Source organism: Phyllobates terribilis, unplaced genomic scaffold (genome assembly GCF_046119375.1).
Source record: "Phyllobates terribilis strain yellow unplaced genomic scaffold, ASM4611937v1 Scaffold_2__4_contigs__length_985480577, whole genome shotgun sequence".
NCBI classification, from domain to species: domain Eukaryota; kingdom Metazoa; phylum Chordata; class Amphibia; order Anura; family Dendrobatidae; genus Phyllobates; species Phyllobates terribilis.
The window spans coordinates 181763112-181788007 of record NW_027362762.1 but is presented as its reverse complement, the minus strand read 5'-3'; the positions used below and the strand labels follow the sequence as shown (position 1 = coordinate 181788007).

Here is a 24896-nt window from a genome sequence, read left to right as displayed (position 1 = left end):
CTGTACTGCAAGTAAAATGACACATCATATACCAAGCCTAAGGTGTCAATCAGTGATTAAACAAAACATCAGAAGGCTTTTGCATGACCTTGAGCTATCAGCCAGACATCCAGCTGCAGGTGTTCTATTGACCTCACGCCACTGCTCCCAAAGGCTATCATGGTGCAGAGCAAGATGACAATGGAGACGGGAATGAAGGTCTGTCTTTTTGAGGGATATGTTCCGCTTTTGTTTTGTATGCAGTGATAGAGATTGACCTTGAGACGTGGACATTGCTATGAACTAGCCTTCATGAGGGTATGTCAAAGTCTCTTGGAGCTGTTTTTTAACATTACAACGCCAGGCTACATGTTGCTTATGCTACAGCGATCAACCTGTATATAGAACAAATTCCAGAATATCATACTTAGTTTATAGTTCAGTGGCAAGTGCCCTAATTTATAGCAACTCTCAAAATCATGAAAAAACAGAGCACATAGTTCTAGCTAAAAATATATATACTTTATTTCATCTTTTAAGAATTATATTACAGAATTACATGATTACATACACAATTATAAATACCAAATTTCTAAAAGGCAGAACAGTGCTGGACCCAATGGTAAAGCTGGAGAGGGCACCCTTACACCAGACCTAATGCAACGGATAATGTTAAAATGCATATCACAGGGGGGGGGGGGTTTGATGAATAAATCACATTAATCTAACTAACCTAGTGGTCTGTGTTTAGAAACCGGTAATTAGCCTACCAAGGTCAATGGGTGGAACCAGAAGCATAATCACATAACGTTATCAGGTGCCTTCTCACCCTAAACACTATGACTTTAAATGGTGACATATGGCAGATAGTACTGGAAAGTCCAAAGTCAAAAATAAGTCCAAACGAGGCTGTATTACCCAGTCCCTAGTAGTGTGCTAATCCCCACATAATCATTTTATGTAGACAATTATCTTACCCATGGTCTGGTGCAGTGGTGGATCCCCAGCTCCATCCCCACCTCCACCACTGCACCAGACCATGGGTAAGATAATTGTCTACATAAAATGATTATGTGGGGATTAGCACACTACTAGGGACTGGGTAATACAGCCTCGTTTGGACTTATTTTTGACTTTGGACTTTCCAGTACTATCTGCCATATGTCACCATTTAAAGTCATAGTGTTTAGGGTGAGAAGGCACCTGATAACGTTATGTGATTATGCTTCTGGTTCCACCCATTGACCTTGGTAGGCTAATTACCGGTTTCTAAACACAGACCACTAGGTTAGTTAGATTAATGTGATTTATTCATCAAACCCCCCCCCCCTGTGATATGCATTTTAACATTATCCGTTGCATTAGGTCTGGTGTAAGGGTGCCCTCTCCAGCTTTACCATTGGGTCCAACACTGTTCTGCCTTTTAGAAATTTGGTATTTATAATTGTGTATGTAATCATGTAATTCTGTAATATAATTCTTAAAAGATGAAATAAAGTATATATATTTTTAGCTAGAACTCTATGTGCTCTGTTGTTTTAGTGATCAGCCTTTGTTGCCTAAATGTGCCACCTTGACTTGCAGCATCTTCTGACTTGTCTCCCGTCGAGCACATATGGAACGTCATAGGTCGGCAATTGCAAAGGAAGCTGCCAGCAGTGGATCTTGATGATTTGTGTGCCCAAGTGCATTCAATGTGGCAAAACATTTTTCAGACAACTATTAATAGCCTCATTGATAACATGCCAAGGTGTGTAAGTGCGTCTATTTCTGCACGTGGTGCTCATGCTTCATCATCTTTTCATTATTTATATATTATTATGTCTATCCATGGTGTGATTTCCATAATTCCATGACTTTTCCTTCTTGATGTTGCAATTTCTATGTTGAAGACCATATATTTGCATATACCGTATACAGTATAGACCAAAAGTTTGGACATACCTTCTCATTTAAAGATTTTTCTGTATTTTCATGACTATGAAAATTGTACATTCACACTGAAGGCATCAAAACTATGAATTAACACATGTGGAATTATATACTTAACAAAAAAGTGTGAAACTACTGAAAATATGTCTTATATTCTAGGTTCTTCAAAGTAGCCACCTTTTGTTTTGATGACTGCTTTGCATACTCTTGGCATTCTCTTGATGAGCTTCAAGAGGTAGTCACCGGAAATGGTCTTCCAACATTCTTGAAGAAGTTCCCAGAGATGCTTAGCACTTGTTGGCCCTTTTACCTTCACTCTGCGGTCCAGCTCACCCCAAACCATCTCGATTGGGTTCAGGTCTGGTGACTGTGGAGGCCAGGTCATCTGGCGTAGCACCCCATCACTCTCCTTCTTGGTCAAATAGCCCTTACACAGCCTGGAGGTGTGTGTTGGGGTCATTGTCCTGTTAAAAAATAAATGATGGTCCAACTAAACGCAAACCGGATGGAATAGCATGCCACTGCAAGATGCTGTGGTAGCCATGCTGGTTCAGTATGCCTTCAATTTTGAATAAATCCCCAACAGTGTCACCAGCAAAGCACCCCCACACCATCACACCTCCTCCTCCATGCTTCACGGTGGGAACCAGGCATGTAGAGTCCATCCGTTCACCTTTTCTGCGTCGCACAAAGACACGGTGGTTGGAACCAAAGATCTCAAATTTGGACTCATCAGAGCAAAGCACAGATTTCTACTGGTCTAATGTCCATTCCTTGTGTTCTTTAGCCCAAACAAGTCTCTTCTGCTTGTTGCCTGTCCTTAGCAGTGGTTTCCTAGCAGCTATTTTACCATGAAGGCCTGCTGCACAAAGTCTGCTCTTAACAGTTGTTGAAGAGATGTGTCTGCTGCTAGAACTCTGTGTGGCATTGACCTGGTCTCTAATCTGAGCTGCTGTTAACCTGCGATTTCTGAGGCTGGTGACTCGGATAAACTTATCCTTTTTGCAACTGCACTTGGGAACACAGTCAAAGTTTGCCCAATTTTTCGAACTGACTGACCTTCATTTCTTAAAGTAATGATGGACACTCTTTTTTCTTTACTTAGCTGCTTTTTTCTTACCATAATACAAATTCTAACAGTCTATTCAGTAGGACTATCAGCTGTGTATCCACCAGACTTCTGCACAACACAACTGATGGTCCCAACCCCATTTATAAGGCAAGAAATCCCACTTATTAACCCTGACAGGGCACACCTGTGAAGTGAAAACCATTTCCGGTGACTACCTCTTGAAGCTCATCAAGAGAATGCCAAGAGTGTGCAAAGCAGTCATCAAAGCAAAAGGTGGCTACTTTGAAGAACCTAGAATATAAGACATATTTTCAGCTGTTTCACACTTTTTTGTTAAGTATATAATTCCACATGTGTTAATTCATAGTTTTGAAGCCTTCAGTGTGAATGTACAATTTTCAAAGTCATGAAAATACAGAAAAATCTTTAAATGAGAAGGTGTGTCCAAACTTTTGGTCTGTACTGTATATAGTATAGACATTTTGGGGCTAAATAAGTAAGGCTATGTGCCCACGATGCAGAAATGCTCAGGATTTTTTCCTGAGCGTTTCTGAATCTCCCTGGCAGAAAAAACGCATGCGGATTGTACATGCGGATTGTACATGCGTTTTTCCTGCCAGGGACATGTGGATGTGAAGCGTTCTTCACTTGCATTTCCGCATGCTGGTTGTCGAGCTCTTTCCAAGCGATTTTAGCATCACATGGAAATTGCTTGACAACTTGGTCACACTATATAAATCCATGCAAACGGCATGGATTTATATAGTGTGACTGTAAGAGAATGGTAAAAAATAAATATTTTACTTCCCTTCTGATGGCCCCTGGTGACCTTGTCTTGGTTTGCCGGCTGCTCGCGGTAGACTAAAGGACCTGCCGACGTCAGCGGATTTTTCCGCAATGATAATCTGCAGTGGAAATTTCCGCAGCATGTGCACAATGTTGGGGAACATGGCAGACCTTCTACCAAGCGTTTTTTAAGCGTTTCTGCAGCGTTTTTGCCGCTGCGGAAACGCTTAAAAAACGCATAGTGGGCACATAGCCTAATAGTTGTGCCATCTATTTATTAGCAAACAAAACTTTGTTTCCACAAATAGTATTTTTGTCCAGATTGACCCCAGCTGGCTTTATTGTCTTGCATCTCTCAAAATTAAAACTATTTTCACATTACAGTCTCAAAATAAATCCTAAGCCTACTGGCCACTAACTAAACACATCAGCCCTTATCTGTCCCCTCCCCCACACAGGAAAGTGGGGAGGAATAGTGTATGTAAATACACAAACCAGATTACCAAGGAAAGGACATACAGGGATAAATGAAAATACCAAACATACGAAGTATGCACTCACAGACAACAGAGGGGAACACCGAAGGGATTAGGAGGGTAAACAAAAATAAAAGAGGAAGGGACTATGCATACAGCCAAAACACCAAGCAACCCTCACAGAACAACTCTCCTTAAACACCTCTACCGAACACTGACACCTTCCCTCCACTCCTCACCAGGCAGTACTAGACTTAACACTAGCAGTCCAGATTGCCAGAGCTGAGACTATATAGCAGAGGGGAGTGGCTGATGCTGCACAGCTGAGAACTTCCAAGATGGAAAAAATTCAAAGCTGAGCAGATTAAATCCTGCACTGCTGAAAGAAATCGGTAACATTCAATAAGAAGGAGAAGTGCTTCTACTCAATGCAGGGTACTCAGCTGCTGCAGTCTTCCGGCTCCTCTCTGTTGTGGTAAACCCGTGACAACTTCCATGCTCACAGATCAATCATTAATGCAATAGTTGTGTGTGCAAAGAATATCATTTTTCTCAGCAGCACATGTCCTGATTACACAGGATGATGGACTGCTGAGAACTGTGGTTTTTAAGTAAGTTTAAAAATAATTTCGCTGGACGAACAAGCATTTTGCTTGTCCGTCTTTTGATTGCCGGCTTGTTTAGACTGGAGAACTCTGGGGCTCTCTGATTAATTGCAGGTCAAAATTGGCCTAGATACATTTTGGGTTGACTTTCCAGATAAACTCCCTTCAGAATGGTCCAAAAAGGAAGCCCTTACTACTTGGAGAACACATACTGTACTGTAGTATGTATCTCTACGTCCTCCAGCAAAGAGCTACAAAATGCAGCCTTGGCCAGATAAGCTCTACTATAGTCCTGGCCTATGGTTAAATTATTATGAATGTTATAAAAAAAAAGAAGCTGTCTGTGTTATGGAAAGAGTACCTACTCTCTTTAAATTGATGTAAAATACTTGTTTGACAAGCATATCCAGTTGCTCCAATTACATTACGAACACCGCCACTTCCGAATTACTTGACTGCTGTATTTGTGCACAATGCTGAACAGTGGGTAAAATTCTACAACTGCTTGTAAACTTCTCCTGAACTTATTCTAGTATTTGCCTTGGAACAAATCTACTATACCCGATGGGCGTTGCATGCCCGCTACCCCTTCTATACATGATTGCCATGTTGTGGCCCTTCCTTAGTAAACCTGATGTGAAGGAATTTTTCTGCTTATTTCTGGAGATTAACCCTTGTAATAATTTATTAAAAGTTTAATATGTGATGAGTTTTTGGCGGCAGTACTTCTGCCAAGAAGGGAGTACATGCCAGCCTGTGCTTTGATTCCTCCGGCTTACCATGTTTCTGCTGCCATGCAGACATCCTGTTTCCATGTGCGCTCTGCACTAGGGAAATTTTTGACAGATTTCGGCCGGCTGATCTGATCTGTCATGCAGAATAATTTTATGTGCCTCCGATTCGGAAAGATTTTTCACATCTCACTCGGCATTCCTGAACCCACACCCAGGCATCAGCTAATGTGTCAGCGCTATGGAAGTGTTTCCAAAACAAATGCACTAAGTTACTTTGAAAGTTAGACCTTCGCTATGTAGTTTTCTCTTCTCAGTAGTTCTACGGCTATGGATATAGAGGCAGATATATAGCCTGGGGGTTACCACATAGTATTTATCCCACCAGCCAACGTTGATAGCATATGTCAATAATCACAGTGTGATTGATTAAATTATTTAAAGGACATCAACACATTCGAAGGTTTATTTAATATATTTATTTTTTACTTGGGCTAAAAAAACTTTTTTCTAGCTTTATTGAAAAAAAATAACTGGCTATAAAAATTCATATAAAAATTAATCAGTGATCTGGTTATGACGGGAAGTTTGTATTCTTTTTTCTTTGTTTTTAAATCTGTCTTTCTCTGAGCTCTTCTGTGCTGATTTTATGACCTGACCAAATCAAGTTGAGGTGAACTTTGTGGTCATATATCAGCCGTGAGAAGCTCAGAAAGAGACAGATAAAACATTTACAAACTTTTCTATCAGCACTAGATGACTGATAAATTCTCAGTTAAATCGTTCAGCAGCCAGCAGTATGCAAGGAAACAGAGCCTATGAAAGCCTAACAATGCAAACTTTAAGTAAAACCCTATATATTTAAATAAAAAAAATAAATAAAAACGTGTCTGCAAAGTTGTCTATTTCCTTGGAACAATTGCAATCATTAAGTCACTATGTACATAAAAGTGTACCTGCCGTTTCACTTTTCAGAATAAGCAGTCTTGTATGTACATGAGGAATATCACTATTTCTGACCTGCATTTTTCATTAGATTTACTCCATGTATGTGCCAATTCTACTTTTCATCTGTTCCTGAGTTAATGAGTAGAGGCTTTCTGCTATGATTTCTCCCATACACAGACACATGATTCCTGCTTTCCTGTCTCCTTGTAGAACTTGTTTAGATGCATCGTTTGCATGGAGACCATTATAAAGCAGCACTGAACAGTGTAACTGTGAATCCTCCTTAGACTTCATTACTCAGCTGTAATCTGATTCCCTAAGTGAGTTGACTCTGTGTTTTCAAGTTGGATTTGAACTGTCTCAGATTAAATAATGAATAATGAGTGGAAGACAAGGAGAGGAGAAGTGGCTTATAAAATAAAGCATATTTCTCTGATAAGAGATATCACCGATATATTAAGTTTCTAATAATTGATTGCACTTTTGATTCATGCAGGGTTTATAACATGGCACTGAATACATATGTTTTCTCATCTAGTTACCATTATCTTCACAGTCTTAGTGTGAAGTGTTTTATCAGTGTTTTGAAGCATCGGTTTTACTACCGTACATTCGATAACATTATGTGGATTTTGACAGCCCATTACGATGATCTCAAAATATAAAGACTCAAAAGCAATCAGTCTTAATTACAGTGGGTATGGAAAGTATTCAGATCCCTTTAAATTTTTCACTCTTTGTTTCATTGCAGCCATTTGGTAAATTCTAAAAAGTTCTTTTTTCTCTCTTATTAAATTACACTCTGCACCCCATCTTAACTGGAAAAAAACAGAAATGTAGAAATTTTTGCAAATTTATTAAAAAAGAAAAACTGAAATATTACATGGTCATAAGTATTCAGACCCTTTGCTCAGTATTGAGTAGAAGCACCCTTTTGAGCTAGTACAGAGCCATGAGTCTTCTTGGGAATGATGCAACACATTTTTCACACCTGGATTTGGGGATCCTCTGACATTCTTCCTTGCAGATCCTCTCCAGTTCCGTCGGGTTGGATGGTGAACGTTGGTGGACAGCCATTTTCAGGTCTCTCCAGAGATGCTCAATTGAGTTTAGGTCAGGGCTCTGGCTGGGCCAGTCAAGAATGGTCACAGAGTTGTTCTGAAGCCACTCCTTTGTTATTTTAGCTGTGTGCTTAGGGTCATTGTCTTGTTGGAAGTTTAACCTTTGGCCAAGTCTGAGGTCCAGAGCACTCTGGAAGAGGCTTTCATCCAGGATATCTCTGTACTTCGCTACATTCATGTTTCCTTCAATTGCAACCTGTCGTCCTATCCCTGCAGTTGAAAAACACTCCCATAGCATGATGCTGCCACCTCCATGTTTCACTGTTGGGATTGTATTGGGCAGGTGATGAGCAGTGCCTCATTTTCTCCACACATACCGCTTCGAATTATCACCAAAAAGTTCTATTTTCACCTCATCAGACAAGAGAATCTTATTTCTCATAGTCTGGGAGTCCTTCATGTGTTTTTGAGCAAACTCTATGCAGGGTTTCATATGTCTTGCACTGAGGAGAGGTTTACGTTGGGCCACTCTGCCATAAAGGCCCGACTGGTGGAGGGCTGCAGTGATAGTTGACTTTGTGGAACTTTCTCCCATCTCCCAACCGCATCTCTGGAGCTCAGCCACAGTGATCTTGGGGTTCTTCTTTACCTCTCTCACCAAGGCTTCTCCCACGATTGCTCAGTTTGGCTGGACGGTCCCAAACTTCTTCCATTTAAGGATTATGGAGGCCACTGTGCTCTTAGGAACTTTGAGTAATGCAGAAATTCTTTTGTAAACTTGGCCAGATCTGTGCCTTGCCACAATTTTGTCTCTGAGCTCCTTGGGCAGTTCCTTTGAGCTCATGATTCTCATTTGGTCTGACATGCACTGTGAGCTGTGAGGTCTTATATAGACAGGTGTGTGCCTTTCCAAATCAAGTCCTATCAGTTTAATTAAACACAGCTGGACTCCAATGAAGGAGTAGAACCATCTCAAGGAAGATCATAAGGAAATGGACAGCATGTGATATTTCAGTTTTTCTTTTTTAATAAACTTGCAAAAAATGTCTACATTTCTGTTGTTTTTTTCAGGCAAGATGGGGTGCAGAGTGTACTTTAATGAGAGAAAAAAATGAACTTTTTAGAATTTACCAAATAGCTGCATTGAAGCAAAGAGTGAAAAATTTAAAGGGGTCTGAATACTTTCCGTACCCACTGTACATCTCCAGAAGTCCTATTTTTTTTATTTTAAGGTGCTTGATTGCTTAATTGTCTAGCAATTAACATAGGTATAGAAAATGTTCTGGTTTACAGTCACATTTTAGGCGGACTCAGATTTGTGGTAGACTGTTTTTGTGTTTGACTAATAAGGACTAGCCAGTAAGGAGGCCAGGAGGAGTACAAAGTCACTCTCTCTGCCTCATTAAGGTCAATGGCTCCATCGGGGGTTCAGTTTAAAACCCTCTTTTCGGGGACTTAAATTGAGAACCTTCTGCATAGTGTGACAGTCAGCCTATCCTTGTCATCACTTGTAAAGGAGTTATAGTTAGATTACACACTGGCTCATCCATATTATCGGAGCATGTAAAGCCATCGAATGCTCAAAATAGGTAGGGAATCCAGGTGGGTAAAAAAATATTAAAACTTCACATTTATTGGGAATTATTAAAATTGGAAAACTCCATCACAGATAGACTAATCCACATGACGACTGACCTACGCGTTTCAGCTTATAGCCTTAATCATACCATCAACCATGATTAAGGCTATACGCCGAAACGCGTAGGTCAGTTGTCCTCATGTGGATTCATATTTATTCGTGATGGAGTTTTTCACTTTTAATATTTCCCAATAAATGTGAAGTTTTAATATTCCCTACTTTTTTTGAAGCATTCGATGGAGCCTTGACTTGGGTGGGTCCTTGCGAATCCACTAAAGCAGGATTACAAGTGAGACGTTACTTGGTGAGCTGACTCCCTATATCCCCTTTCCTTTTTACTTTTCTATATAAAGCCATCCTTAGGCCACGTTCACACATTCAGTATTTGGTCAGTATTTTACCTCCGTGTCTATAAGCCAAAACCAGGAGTGGAACAATCAGAGGAAAAGTATAATAGAAACACGTCACCACTTAAGTATTTATCACCCACTCCTCATTTTGGCTTACAAATACTGATGTAAAAATACTGACCAAATACTGAACGTGTGAACTTGGCCTTACTGTGAATATTGGAAAACTTTTCTGGACACTGGACTTTTTTCTTTAATTTGTAAGTCAACCGATTTTGCCTGGCTAATGCAGTTATTTTGGATTTCGCAGAATTATCACTCCCTTTTTGTTTTCTTTTTTTTGCCATCCAATAATTCTTTTTGATGTCTATATCGATGTAGAATTTCCTTGAACTTCATGAACGTCTGAACATTAAACTTTCCACTGGCAGGAATAGGAGCTGATTATAATTTTCCATTTGAAGGGTCATCAGTTTGAGAATGACTGACTGTAAATGAAGAATAAATATAGTTTTTGATACTTTAACTTTTTTTTGTAGACAGACACTGCTTGGTGAAACTGATTCTGAACTGAAGGAAGAAGAATAGATGTACCTGTACAGTATGTGGAAGTTGAGGATCAACATGACTTTTGAGGCTTTATGCTTTTGGGTGAAAAACACATTTTTTTACAATAGAAATAAAATGAGATAAACTTCACACTGTGAAACAGGGCCACTGATGTTTTAGTTGCGTGGATGAAAATCCCTTGTTATCCTTTGCAAACTGTCTTACCCCTGAATAATTACTCTAAAGAATGAGGGATGCCGAGATTACAGGAGGTGGAGCTGAGTCTTTTTTTTTCAGTTTAAGACAGGCAAGCCATTTTACCCTGCCAGGATCAAAGCTTGGATGTAAAGCGAAAACTAGTTCCGACCCTTATAGTGCTGGCAGAATGCTGATGAAAACATCCCATCCAAGTTAACAGCAAGTTATAGAGCATGAGAATCGGGATAGTTACAGGACACATTAGTCCGGTATGTGCACCAAAAGAAGTTTTAACTTGTGCTTTCAGAGCAGACATCTTCACTCTTAGTATTCCATCAGAGGTGACAGAATAGTGAAGACTGCAGCCAATCAGTGACCCTTGATTGGCTGCAGCAGTCATGTGACATAACAATGTCACTTGACCACTTGGAGGCACAGCGCTAGTCCGGAAGCTAAGTATATGTTTTTTATTTTTTATTTTACTACAGAGACTTCAGCATTTAAAGGGAACCTGTCATCTGATTCATGCCGTCCAAACGGGCAGCATGAATCAGATGACATGTTCCCTTTAAGCAGGGTTTATTGGGTAGTGGACAACGCCTTTGAGTACCTGATGATGAGTGATGTTTTCCTGTATATAATATGCACACAGCTCTATAGACTCTTATGCGATTGGTTGTTTTCTTGGGTTACCAAAATAATTTTGTTTTCTGTAAAAAAAAAATAAATAAATAGGTAGAATTTTTTGTCTTTTTTAAGGGGTGATGTGTACAATAAGTCAAATACAGTTTATAAAACTTAGTTTTTATTCTTAAAATTTGCTAATCACTCTTCAATTTAGAATTGGTTCCTGATTTTGTTTCAGCTGTTTTACTGTGAAATATGTACAGTCTGTGCTATGGTGCGGCTGTTGTGGCAGGTTGTGGTGCTTGGCTAGTTTGTTTTATTTTTTTAAAATACTATTCTTTGTTTTTCATATTATTATTTTTTTCACTTTTGGTCTATAATTTCCTAATAGTTCATAGAAAGAGCAGTTTTAATCATGCGACATGCATTTACAATGGAGCAGGTGGATTGATTCAAATCCCACGACCAAGTGACGTTCATATAGGTCACTGGGGACCTTTCACCTCTTTTGTCTTTTAGTGATCAATTGTAGTGATGAGTGAGCGTGTTCTGTTAACCCTTTTGGCGAGCATGCTCGGTTGCTCGCCGAGTATTTGCGGCGTGCTCGGGTGTTATGTTTGAGTCACTCAGTGTGCATGATTTGCGACTGTTTGACAGCTTTAATACATGTGAGGAATGCCTAACAAACAGACATTCCTCACCTGTATTAAAGCTGTCAATCAGTCGCAAATCATGCACACGAAGTGACTCAAAGATATCACCGAGTACGCTGAAGATACACGGAAAACACCCGAACAAGCTCGTAAATCTCTAGTAACGAGCATGCTCGATCATCACTAATCACTTGCATTCCACGTACAATTAATTCTGGACTATGTATCACAACACTTACCCATTACAGCCTATATGCATGTTCACAAGTCAATTTTTTGGAGTGACTAATTGTCTACAAAAAATAATCAGTCCAATTTTTGTTTGTCAATCAAACTGACCAATTCTAGTGAATAGATCTGTGAACAATAAAAGGATAGCACTCCGATGGCATCCATATTTCATGCAAGTGCTGCCCGACTTATTATTTAATGGGTGGGAAAAGATGGAAACTTATTTATTTTTCTTTTTTATTTTTTTTGCATGATCGAAAAACAGAAGTCTGGATGAGACCTAAGGCCGGGTTCAGACAGGCATATTTCACTGTCCTTATACAGCCCATAATACCAGAACTGACTGTCAGTCTCCTGGCCCTTACTTACAACCTGTTGACACACATACTGTTTTTAGAAATTAATAGTACAAAAGAAACTTTCATATCTCCTCTTCAGAGAGAAAAAGGACAGGATCTCTAGTGCCACCTATTGGAAGTAGCAATCCTAAAAGTCAGTATTGATCCGTAACACATGACTTAGGATTAGAAGCCAAACTTGAAACACTGTTTGTAGATACGTGTTTCGGGATGTTTGCCCCTCATCAGCGCAAAGCAGCAGTACTTGTTTGGCTGGGGCACAAGCCTCTAACGGGTCTTTAAGGGGTAAGAGTTAACCTTGTGAAAGTTGGCCTTGGGAGTCTTATAGGCCATTCAATGCATCCATGGGAACTTAAATATGCAAATTGCCTCTCCCTAAACCGACTTGCAAAAAGTACTAACAAAGAGGGAACTACAAATTTTTATCAACCGATCGCATACTAAGTAAATACCGGGTAAAGAGGAAGAAAAGAAAAGACGTGTGCGAATACCAGTATTCGTACACTTCTTTTCTTCCTCTTTCCCTCCGCTGGCTTAGCGAATTCTACATGGAGCCTATATATAAAATCCGAAGCATTTATACTTCGTGGGTACTAGGCCTAAGTCTACCTATGCTGACTTGGTGCTCTCCCCAAGGAGGAACTTTACCCCTTAGACCTGCTGTCAGAGGCCTCTCACCCACCATACGTTAAATGCCTAAAAGAAAAAAAAAATCAGAATACCAGAATTGCCATTTTTTGGTCACCGCACTTCCTGAAAAAAATGCCATCAAAATGTCATATGTACCCCAAAATGGAATAATAAAAAAAAAAGTCAGCTCAGGGCACAAAAATACAAGCCCTCACCCAGCTCCATGAACATATAATATTATAATATTAAAGTTACAGGTCTCAGAAAATGACAATAGAAACTTTTTTTTTTACAAATATTAGAATTCTTTCCATCACTAATGTAATAAAAAAATGACGTAATTGTACTTACCAGGAAGATCTTGTTGCCAAATCGTCTTTTTTACCATATACTAAAATCCATAAAGACACCCCCCCCCCCCCCCCCCAAATCAAAAAAATCCAAACCAATGACCTTGGCCACTGGGGCGTTTTTAGATTTTTAAACAAGTGTAATATATTCGCCACAATGAACAGACCCGGACCCTATCTTTTGTATTGAAGCATCTAATGAGCGTGTGCAAAGGTGATTCTGAAGGTAGAAGGAGCATGAAGGGCAGGGAGCTGGGTCCGCTGTGACATCACCTATTGTGTATAGTGAGTCCTGCATTATCAGATTTGCGCAGTGGTGTTTCCTGTTGCTAAAATCCTGCCTCTGCTGAAAAGACAAGAGGTATGAGTCTAAAAAAGCCTCAGTGGCCAGTGTGAAAAAAATTTCAAGATTACAAATTTTTTAATAATAAAAAAAATTGCCGTATTTTTTGTTTTCAAAGACCCCTGTAGCACATACACAAAAAGTAATTTTCTGTTGATTGCTTCCTTTTAAGGGATTAATAAAGAATATACGTGCAGGAGAGCTGACAAGTAGTCATGATCGTGTATGCTTCATTAATTCTTTCGGCGAGCACTCTCGGGTGCTCGCCGAGTACTTTGGCGTGCTCGGCATTTCATTCATTGTCGCCATGCCTGCAAGTGTCACGGCTGTTAGACAGCTGTGACACATGCAGAGATATCCTGGTGAACAGGCTATCTATCTCTGCATGTGTCATAGCTGTCTAACAGCCGTGACACTTGCAGGCACGGCGACAATGAATGAAATGCCGAGCATGCCAAAATACACGGCGAGCACCCGAGCGTGCTCGCCGAAAGGGCTAATGAGGCATACTCGCTCATCACTACTGACAAGTCATCGTTGCAGACTAATATTAATTTCCACTTTGGCCCTACAAAGCAAACAGAAGGGTGATATATCTGAGATTTGGATCTAGAGCATATATATACATTTCCTGTGCTCGTATTAGGATTTTCTATGCAGCTCAGGCAGTAACTTACATGCGTGCTCATATAGGCTGTGCACACACAGCGTGGGTCTAATAAATTATAACATCGGCTTGAGTGTACACACATCTGATAAGATTATGCTGGAGGACATTAAAATGTGAGCAGATGATTCGGATGGTTGTGATTTCAAAATTCTAGAGAACTCTGACTGAGCATCTGGAAATAATAGTAGCTGATATTTTGGCTCTTTTTACATGTGCTGTATATTAATCGGTATGAACAATAGCAACCTATTTCTTAGTAAATGTATTGGCTCTTGCTGTTTTCTTTTTCTTTGTCAATTGGCAATTCTTGTACATCTGAGTCAGCAAGGGTGGAACCGTCCAGCTGTTCTGTTACAAAACGTCCTCCAGTCCACTTATTTCCCCTTCTGTTTTTGCTTTAAATTTACATTTTTCTTATTTTCTTATTCTTTTATTTATGTTTTTTTTCTTTATTCTCCTACTTTTGAAATTGTATAAAGTATGCAGAAAATATAAATTCTATAAGTACAGTAATTTTTTAATTAATCTTACTTTTGACTTTTTTTTTTTTACGGTAGAAATTACTAGTAGATACTATTCATAAAGTTCGGTATATAATGCATAAGGAGTCCTTCATGGGTCAAATATTGATGGCATATTCATAGGATAGGTCACCATAGTTTCATCTGTTGGGGTCCAACCACAGTTTGTCTAAATGAGCAGAGAGTAAGGATAGACCATCAATGGGAACCTCCTTTTAAGTTAAAAAATGCAAGAAATCTGTGTATGTGTGTGTATGCATGTGAGTGTATATATATATATGTGTGTGTGTACGTGTGTGTATATATGTAGATATCATCATCTGAATGAATGAAATATTCTCATTGAATACTTTGTTCTGTACAAAGTTGAATGTGCTGACAACAAAATCACACAAAAATCATCAATGGAAATCAAATTTATTAACCAGTGGATGCCTGGATTTGGAGTTACCCCCAAAATTAAAGTGGAAAAACACACTACAGGCTGATCCAACTTTGATATAATGTCGTTAAAACAAGTCAAAATGAGGCTCAGTATTGTGTGTGGCCTTCATGTGCCTGTATGACCTCCCTACAATGCCTGGGCATGCTCCTGATGAGGTTGCGGATGGTCTCCTGTGGGATCTCCTCCCAGACCTGGACTAAAGCATCCACCAACTCCTGGACAGTCTGTGTTGCAACGTGACGTTGGTGGATGGAGCAAGACATGATGTCCCAGATGTGCTCAATTGGATTCAGGTCTGGGGAACAGACAAAGTATAAATATGTTGAACAGAAAAATACATAAAAATATTCAATTGAGTTTCATAAAAAAAAAAACTGGAGCAACGTTGGTTGTGTGAAACAATATCCATTGTCATTAATCTAGACTTACACACAGGCCACAATTGTACAGGATGACTATTCAGTCCAAGGCAAATAAGGCACCACCCTATGACTGAAAGAGCCTGTTGGGGGGAATAAAGACCATTTCCTCCTGGCAGCGGGGCTCTCAGTGCTGGCAATTCATGATGCCATAATGCTATTTACCTGCAGATTAACCCCATAATAAATAGCGTTATTTTATATGACAGGTGCCCTTTAAATATTTGTTTTGTATACTTAAAGGGAATCAGTCAGTAGGAACTACGCTCCTAAACCATCATCGGCATGCACATCATTGAAAGTTGAATAAAATGATATTTTGATATCTGCGATCCAAAGTTTTACTCCAGAGAAAGCCACGTTTTTGTTAATATGTTAAGGAGCTGTTCAAGATCTATGGGCCGGACACAGATCTACCTGGGAATCTGCCTTCAGAGCTTATTATAAATGAAAGGAGGTTTTACCAGTGTTATGTATTTGATAACCAGGGTTTTCTGCTTTTATCTTTCAGATGTAGAACAGATGGCCATAGACTGGTTAACCGGCAACATCTACTTTGTGGATGACATCGATGACCGAATATTTGTCTGCAATAAAAACGGTGACACCTGCGTCACTCTTCTTGATCGGGAACTATATAATCCCAAGGGTATTGCTCTGGATCCAACCGTGGGGTAAGACACTGTGATCAATCGTACTTATTTATTCACTGCTAGTTGTAGTTCGGTAAAGAACTGAAATGCACGTCATCGCATTGGTCATCAGCTCTTTTGAGCCTAACAGAGATAACTATGAGTTGACATTGACAAAAGGGTTAAAGTTTTTTTTTTTTTTGTTACTAATCAGTACGATTATATTTACATACCCTTAAGAAGATTTCATTCTGTACTCCTCTAATGGAAGGCTGCAATGTATGGTACTTTATGCAAACTGCCTCTTCAGAGAAAAAGAGGACTTGTACTCTATAGCGCCACCTATTGGAAGTAGCAATCCTACAAGTCACAATCAACCCTTTAACGAGTCGTGCAATATGACTTAGGTACTGTATGGACACGCAGTACCATACATCGCCAATAGACTCCCATTACAAAGGTATGCCAAAGCTTGCCGGCCAGCGGGTGTCAGTAGGACATCTTTTAGTGTGAGGGGTGTATAAATGCATCTGGCATATGCCAAACATAATCTATTTGAAACTCTGGGTCTTAGATATGCTGAACACGGTCTAATCGTAGCAACACAGGACTGGTCAGATAGTCAGGACCTCTTGGGTTGGAGATCATTCTATCTACAGCCTAGCGCTTCTACATCTTCTCTAATACTATTCTTTGGTGGGATTATTTTTGGACAGTCCGGTCTGATGAAGGCCTCGTGAATTATGCCATATCTGAGAATGTACCTAGAGAGTGCAGAGCTTTGGATGCGACTTACTGGTTTTCCAGCAGTAGTTTTGATAAAGTGTGATTTTACTAGGTGCTTTGGAAGCTGAGCGTTGGGTTTCCCCCTATAAAAGGTACTCGCTCTGAAGTCCTCCATATTCTTGAACTGCTGGCTTTCCTGCAAATAATTCACATATTTCTCCCTAAATAAAGCATAGGAGGATATCTGTTATTCTACTACAGTATGACATGGCTGCTAAAGAATAGGAAGGCTAGTCTTCAGCTCACACAGCACCTTAGGGCGCACTCACCCAGCCCATGTTAAGGTCGCAACGCCTTAACATGGACTGTAAAATTGTCATGTGTATGCCCCCTATATGCGTGATTTTTATCCAGACTACTGCATAAAAGCCAGCATTATACAGGGTCTCCGTCACTACTTTATGGAAACAAATTCACTTCAAAATATTTTTTCTGTTAGATTTTGGTTATTTTTTTTAATCAAATCTAACTGTTGATTAGGTAATTCTTTGTAAAAAAAAAAAAAAAAAAAAAAGAACTACGGTAATTTTTAACATCTTTCTTTTTTTGTCTCCTGAACGGATTGCCTGTACATAATCATGCTTACGCCATCTAGAATAGGAAATATTGCAAATGGTGAAATATTTCTGAAAAAGAAATAAGTATTGAGCAATCTAAACCCTATATGAGGTCAAAAAAGGACATGAAGCAATCCTATAAGCTGAATACCCTTGTATATGTCCCTGAACTTTGCCTTGTAGCTCCACCAGCCGTTCTTCCAAGAATCCCGATGATTCAAGCCACACACACTGACAAAAATACATTTGCCTTAAGATATTATAAAACATATATAAGCTAGGGGTTTCAGCATAATCTAGAGCTCTTAGAACATGTACCATTGCGTATGAAACAGATTTGTAAGTGCTGTTGAAAAGACACATTTTGCAAAAACTTTTTTTCTTGTTATTAGTCATACATTGTTTTTATCCACTTAGTTATAGGGAAATGTTTTTATCTGCTTCTCGAAACTGGATTAAGATGTTCCACGATGTTGCTTAACAAGCAAACATCTGGTGTGTTAGCCTTTTATTATGATTTGCTGAGAAATGGAAGAAACAAAGGCTCCCAACTCTGGTGCATCAATGCCTTTTGAGCTCCGCTTGTGTGTTTATACCATAAGACCCTTAGTTTACTTATAAGATAGGTTATGTGATCATGGGCAGATGTGGTGCCTTTAACCATACTGAAAACCTACATCAAAGTGCCATGCACATGGACAGGGTATTAGAATATGTAGAATATAAAATAATATTGCACCATGCTGAGAAACAGAAGGAAAGAACACTTCCAACTCTGGTGCACCAATGCTTTTTGACCTCCACTTGTGTATTTATACCACAAGACCCTTGGTGAACCCTTACCATACTGAAAACCTACAGCGAAGTGCCCTGCACGTGGATAGAGTATTAGAATATGTAGAATATAAAATAATATTGCACTTAAAGAGCAAGTGGTGCTCCCCAAACACTTCTGCATGTAAAGGGAGCAATTATGGTAAGGGTATGCTCACGTCATGAATTTGTTGCTCTGAAAAATCCACAGGGGATTAGCTGGAGAATCAATGGCAGGAATCCAAGGCTGACCCTTGGACATCTGGCACGTATTTACAGTATGATGTATTATGAATCTGAGCTCAGATTGGTCCCTTATCATGGGGCTAATGTGTGTGGCTACCAAACAGAGCACTTTTGTGACATGTGCATCAATAAGTGACAAGATTTCATTTTTCCATGTTAGGGGTTTCTAATCCTCTGTTTAAAAAAAAAAAAAGGTGATGTATGAGAGTTGCATATTTTTTGTATTCTATACTGCTGAACAACACACATTTTGGCGCAGAATATTTGTTAAACTACGTAAGTGTAATTATACTTTTAGAAACAGAAAATTGAATACGATTCTAGATTTTGGTTTATTAGTTTGTTTCTGAGCATCTCCTACTAATATGAGAGTCCAGTTATGTGTCGCAGAAGAAATAGATGTGCCGCGCTGCTTCACTCTCCCTGCACAGCTTCACAGTTCAGTAGTCGTGAACAACTGATTAGGAGGGTACCCAATGGGGGCACTGCACATAATATCTATGTTCTCAGAGTCATTTTCTTCTTCACTAACTTCACTGTAATGTTGTGAAGTATTTTGTGCCTGGAATTTTGCCATTATTTTTGCTGTTATTTATCTTCTTCATAGTTAACAAAATTTTGCAGTGAAATTTTGACCATGTAAATTAAAATAAAATTACATTAAAATATGTAAGAGCAAGCTGTTATATTAAAGGGAGTTTGTCATCAGAAAATGTAAAGAAAAAAGTTTTTATCCCTCTAATCACCTATGTAAATTAAGAAGACGGCTCATGTAGTCTTGCAATTCATCGAGGGTGCAGAGGAACGTATTCCAGCTGACTGATGGGTGCTGCATGCTTGATGCAAAACTAAACTAAATTTCCAGTACTTATCTGCTAGATAAAAAAAATAAATCTTTATTACATCATGTTAAAAGTTTTGAACCTGTGACATTGGAGGGTTCTTAGTCATGCGATAAAATCCTTTAACATCACGGGCTTGAAACACGTAGGATTCATTGACTAGGTTTTCTTGAATTTGGAATGTTTGCATTTTTATACTACACTAAATGTTAGCATGATATAGTTAAGAATCAAAGTTTTTTACCTAGAAGATGAGTCCGGGAACTTTGTTTTGTAATGGAGCCACTTATCGGAAAATGACCTATTGTTTCAATCAGGTTTTATGTTACATTAATTTATTTAATTCATATCTCATTCTGTATTTTAAAAACAATCAAACTAGAAATCTTGAAATGTTCACACTGGCCAATGGGGCTAGGCTAGACTTATATTTCCTGTCTTTCAGGAAATGCACATGTACATTAGTAGCAATTGACTGACTTAAGGCCCCGTCACACTAAGCGATGCAGCAGCGATCCCGACAACGATACGACCTGTCAGGGATTGTTGCTGCGTCGCTAATACATCGCTGGTGAGCTGTCAAACAGGCAGGCTCACCAGCGATCAGGGGAGCAGCGACATCGTGGAAAGAATCGTTTCACAATGTCCTGCTCCCGGTTACCAGCCTGCTGCTGAAGCAGGAGCAGGCTCGTAGCCATGATAAACATCGGGTTACTAAGTGCGCGTGTGCCCCTAGTAACCCGATGTTTACCATGGATACCACTCTGCTACGGTGCGCGGGAGGTTACCGTTCACCTTAGCAGAGCCGTATCCATGATAAACATCGGGTTACTAGGGGCATACGCGCACTTAGTAACCCGATGTTTATCATGGATACGACTCTGCTACCGTGAGCGGTAACCTCCCGTGCACCGTAGCAGAGTGGTATCCATGGTAAACAGCGAGTTACTAAGTGCGCGCGTGCCCCTAGTAACCCGATGTTTACCATGGATACCAGCCTGATCGTTGGTCCCGCTCGTCACACACAGCGATGTGTGCTGGCCAGCGGGAGGCCAACGACCAAAAAATGGTCCAGGACACTTTGCAGCGATCAGCGACCTCACAGCAGGGGCCTGATCGCTGCAAAGTGTCACACATAGCGAGATCGCTGGTGAGGTCGCTGTTGCGTCACCAAAACCGTGACACAGCAGCGATCTCGCTAGCGATATTGCTATGTGAGACGGGGCCTTTAGACCTTATATTTTGAAGCATCTAATGATCGTGTGCAAAGCTAATTTTGAAGAAAGAGAGAGCTGTGATATCAGCTATTGTCTTGGTGCATCATGTGTGATCAGCTGTGTATACAGATGTTATCTGTCCCCCTGCCTGTGATGATAATGAGACTTCTGAGAAGCCTTGAGGAAGTAGGTCAAAAAAAGTCCCAATGGCCAGTATAAAAATTACAAGTGGTTTTTTTTATGCAGATTGTGATATGAAAAAAATCATTGCCAAACATCATTCTGATTACGGTATCCATTTGCTTTAAAAGGCTACACAATCCTGGTAAACAATTACGATGCATAAAACCTGGTTGTTTGGTTCTCTAAGTCTTGGAAAACTTTGTTGTTTTCATCGCTAAGGAAAATTCTGATTAATTTCCGTGAAGAAGGTTTCCATCCCATGTCGTGGACGAGGCCGGTGCCTCATGTCACTCTGATGTGTTTTACACTTGGCTGAGCAGAGGTTGTGACCTTACTTTCCAGCTTCTTCCCAATTATTACAGGCTATTTTCTATTCATTGACACGTTAGTCGCAGATGGAGGATGCTAGACATGCAGTAATGTAATGAGATGGCTCCACTGATTGTGTGCATTAACCCTTAAAGATGACACTTTATATATTGGCTGTAAAGGAAGATATTTTGGACTTTTGTGCAATTGCTTCATAATTTGAGAGTATTAAGGGGCTAAAAGGGCTGTTAAGCATGCGACGCATCTACACTTGTTAATACTTATTGAGCTTATTTTGACCATAGTTATATCATAGTTATATCATAGTTATAGCTTCAGCTTTGCTTTGGGTCATTTACACAAAGGATCCGTCAAATTACAAAACGTGACACTTCTCCTATGACATTCTTTCTAATCTCCATGACCAAAATGGAAAAATATCCTACATCGAAAGAAGTAAAAAAATATATCTTAAGTTCTGAATGATATGTTGCTTTCTGAAAAAAGAAGCACAAGATAGATAATTTTTTGGCTTCCGTTTGGCCAACGTATCATGCTTAGCATTTCACATTATTCATGCTAAACATGCATCCCTAAAGCGACGTGAGCTCAGCCTAAGGCCACGTTCATACGTTCAGTATTTGGTCAGTATTTTCCATCAGTATGTACAAGTCAAAACCAGGAGTGGAACAATCAGAGGAAAAGTATAATAGAACCAAGTCACCACTTCTGTATTTCTCACCCACTCCTGGTTTTTGCACTGACCAAATATTGAATGTGTGAACGTGGCCTTATTGTGAGAAAGTGTCTGGCGACTAAAAAAGAATTAAATAACTTTATAAACTCAGATCCTCTATTCAGTGATCTCCAGTAGAAAAACAAACAAACAAACTTTTGCTTTCGCATTGCGTTTAGTTACACGTTCGTGGGTCCCGTCGGGGCTTGCATCCAACCCCCCTGCAAAACGGGATTCGAACGTATGCTCCGATGGGGCCATAGACTGTAATGGTGCCGACAGAGCAAGCGTGCTCCCTGCCGTGCATAATTTTCGAGCATGTACGCCTACTGGAGGCGGACACCCAGACATGGTAGGCTGTGACCTCGTGTACGCCTCTAGTAGGCGTACATGCTCGAAAATGATGGACAGCAGAGAGCACGTTTGCTCGGTCGGAACCATTACAGTCTATGGCCACATCTGCACATTCGTCTGAATCCTGTTTTGCGTTCAGACGCAAGCCCCGATGGGACCCACGAACATGAAACTAAATGTAATGTGAAAGCATCCTTACATTTATATATTTTTTAAAATACAATGATTCCCTATGGGTGACTGACACAAAAGACCACATGATGCCGGTGGAGGCCTGTTGTTGTTTCTATGAAACTTCATTTTCTCAACTGAAAAACATTAATAAATGCCCAAAAGATGGAGGAAAAACCTCCAAAAAGTCATTAATATATTATGTATTAGACCCTATAGCATACCTCTCAGCGATTTTGGCGATGTTGTAAGATTATTTTAGAGATGGTGTAATCTAAGCACAGCAGACATTAGATTACTTTTGGAACATGTTAATCACTTTGTGGATATAGAATAAAACAACCCAAAATGTAGAGGACACCCATTTCTTTCCTGACTTCATCCTCTCCCAGACATGTTTTGTGTCCTTTTTGTTATTGCTTGCAAGTCTTCTTGTGCCCTTTAGGTGCTATAACTTTTGCAAAATGTATGGTACTAAATTTTTGTTTATGGGACTGAATTTTTGCTTATGCTGTAATTGGAGGTAGTTTTCTTTTAGACTATGTTTATGTCCTATAGGGAGGCTGTCAGAACAAAAAGACTGTTCAAACCAATAAAAGCACCTTGTAGGGGACATAGTGACTGCAGACTCTTATAACAAGACAGTCACTTTAAGGTTTTGTGAATGCAGACTTCAGAATCCTTACCACGGGCGCACCGCACACTGTCAGGATTCTCCGGTATTGCCGACGAGAGCAGGCAGTTACATGACGCAGATATATGATTCGCATACTTCTGGCCACATTCCAACTAGACATGCTCAATACAAGTGAATTGACCATGACCAAGCACGTCTAGTAGTTATGTGGCTTGAAGTATGCAAATCGCATATTTGTGGTCACGTGACTGCCCGCTGTCATCGGCAATACCGGAGAATCCTGACAGCGTGCAGTGCACGCACTGTAAGAGTTCAGAAGTATGCAGTCACAGGAGCACCACTCAAACTCGTTCCACCACCACGCCATATGGACGGTGATTCAAGGCCATAAGTGAGTGGTTCTTCCCAATAATATCAGTGGAGTAATAACCTGTCTGATGACAGCCTACATGATGCTGTCCTAAATACTGTTTTCCTCCTGACACACCCTATTAGTTTAGGGATGGCAGTGACGTCCATGTAATGGAAAAAGGATCGGCTGATGATACATTCTAACACAGATGAAAGTGCACAGACATTCATTTAGGGATGGCAGTAATGTACGGATAATAGAAACCTACCCCAGTTTGTAGCATTCTGTTTGACTCTTTTTCATCCCCACCAGAGCGTGACTTATTTCCCCTTCATTAGCACAGTGTATTGCTCTTCTCTCCTACTATATTACTGACTCTGATTAATTGCAATTAGGTTAATATGCATGTAATTAACACCAGCAGAGAACACTGGTGCCCGGTCTTTCACTCGATTAAGTGGCTTCCTGATGCCACCGCACATCATCCTATATATTTATTGCCATTTATCATGGATTTTTGTTGTATGCAGGGTGGAGGCTGCAGTATCGTGGCTTGAACCTGTGCAGCCTATAGCTTTATTGTACCTATATGTTTCTGTTCTCCAGTAATGGAGGAATGATTTGCGCTTTATTTAAAAGTATAATGTATGTAACGTGTATTCATAATGACTTGCCTTTTACAGAAAGGTATTTTTCACCGATTATGGGCAGATCCCAAAAGTAGAGAGGTGTGATATGGATGGCCACAACAGAACAAAGCTGGTAGACAGCAAGATTGTCTTCCCTCATGGCATCACCTTGGATCTGGTGAATCGGCTGGTGTACTGGGCAGATGCTTACCTGGACTACATAGAAGTGGTGGATTATGAAGGCAAGAACAGGCACACGATCATTCAGGGGCTGCTGGTAAGTGAGCGTTGTATTGCTTTATACAATCGGTCACATCTCTTTCTTTTACTAGAGAGTATGGATTTTTTTATCCTTCAGATAATACATTACCCTATAAAACATACAGGTCTCGCCTGGTAACCTGTACAGAGTCTTCAGACGTTTAATTGTAGCTGTCGTATTGCTGTATAGTTGGCTCCATCGCGTGACTGGTGTGTTTAGGTGTTTTCTGAACAGTCTGCTCTCCAGATGTTCCATCTATGCGACACTGACGTCTCTTGTTCTTATTGGACCAACACCTAATGGAATAAATCACTGATGGAGGGTTTTAAGGTGCCTGCACTTGCTGTCATATTGCTGGGGCTATTAGTGACTGGCTCAGTATCTGCATGTATGGTGGATCCTTTTTTATATAGGAGACGATGGAGAAAATGTCAAAAGGATGTCGGGCCATGGTCTTCTCTATTATCTATGATTATAGCATCTCACGTAGGCTGCCATGGCATCTTTATTCATTCAACCTTAAAGACTACTATTTCACCCAAAACAGAAGTAAAAACATGGCATTACTGCCCTCATCCCCAATTTAAAGGGGTTTT

General features: G+C 40.0%; 1 protein-coding gene across 2 annotated transcripts in view; it reads left to right on the top strand.

Moving 5' to 3' along the window:
• Positions 1-24896, top strand: part of LRP1 (LDL receptor related protein 1) — a 385437-nt gene that overhangs the window by 176056 nt on the left and 184485 nt on the right. For both annotated transcript variants that reach the window (XM_073663345.1, XM_073663344.1), the window contains exons 7-8: positions 16086-16248; positions 24093-24315. In XM_073663345.1, coding sequence (XP_073519446.1) covers positions 16086-16248; positions 24093-24315 — 386 coding nt within the window. The remainder of the gene's footprint in view (positions 1-16085; positions 16249-24092; positions 24316-24896) is intronic.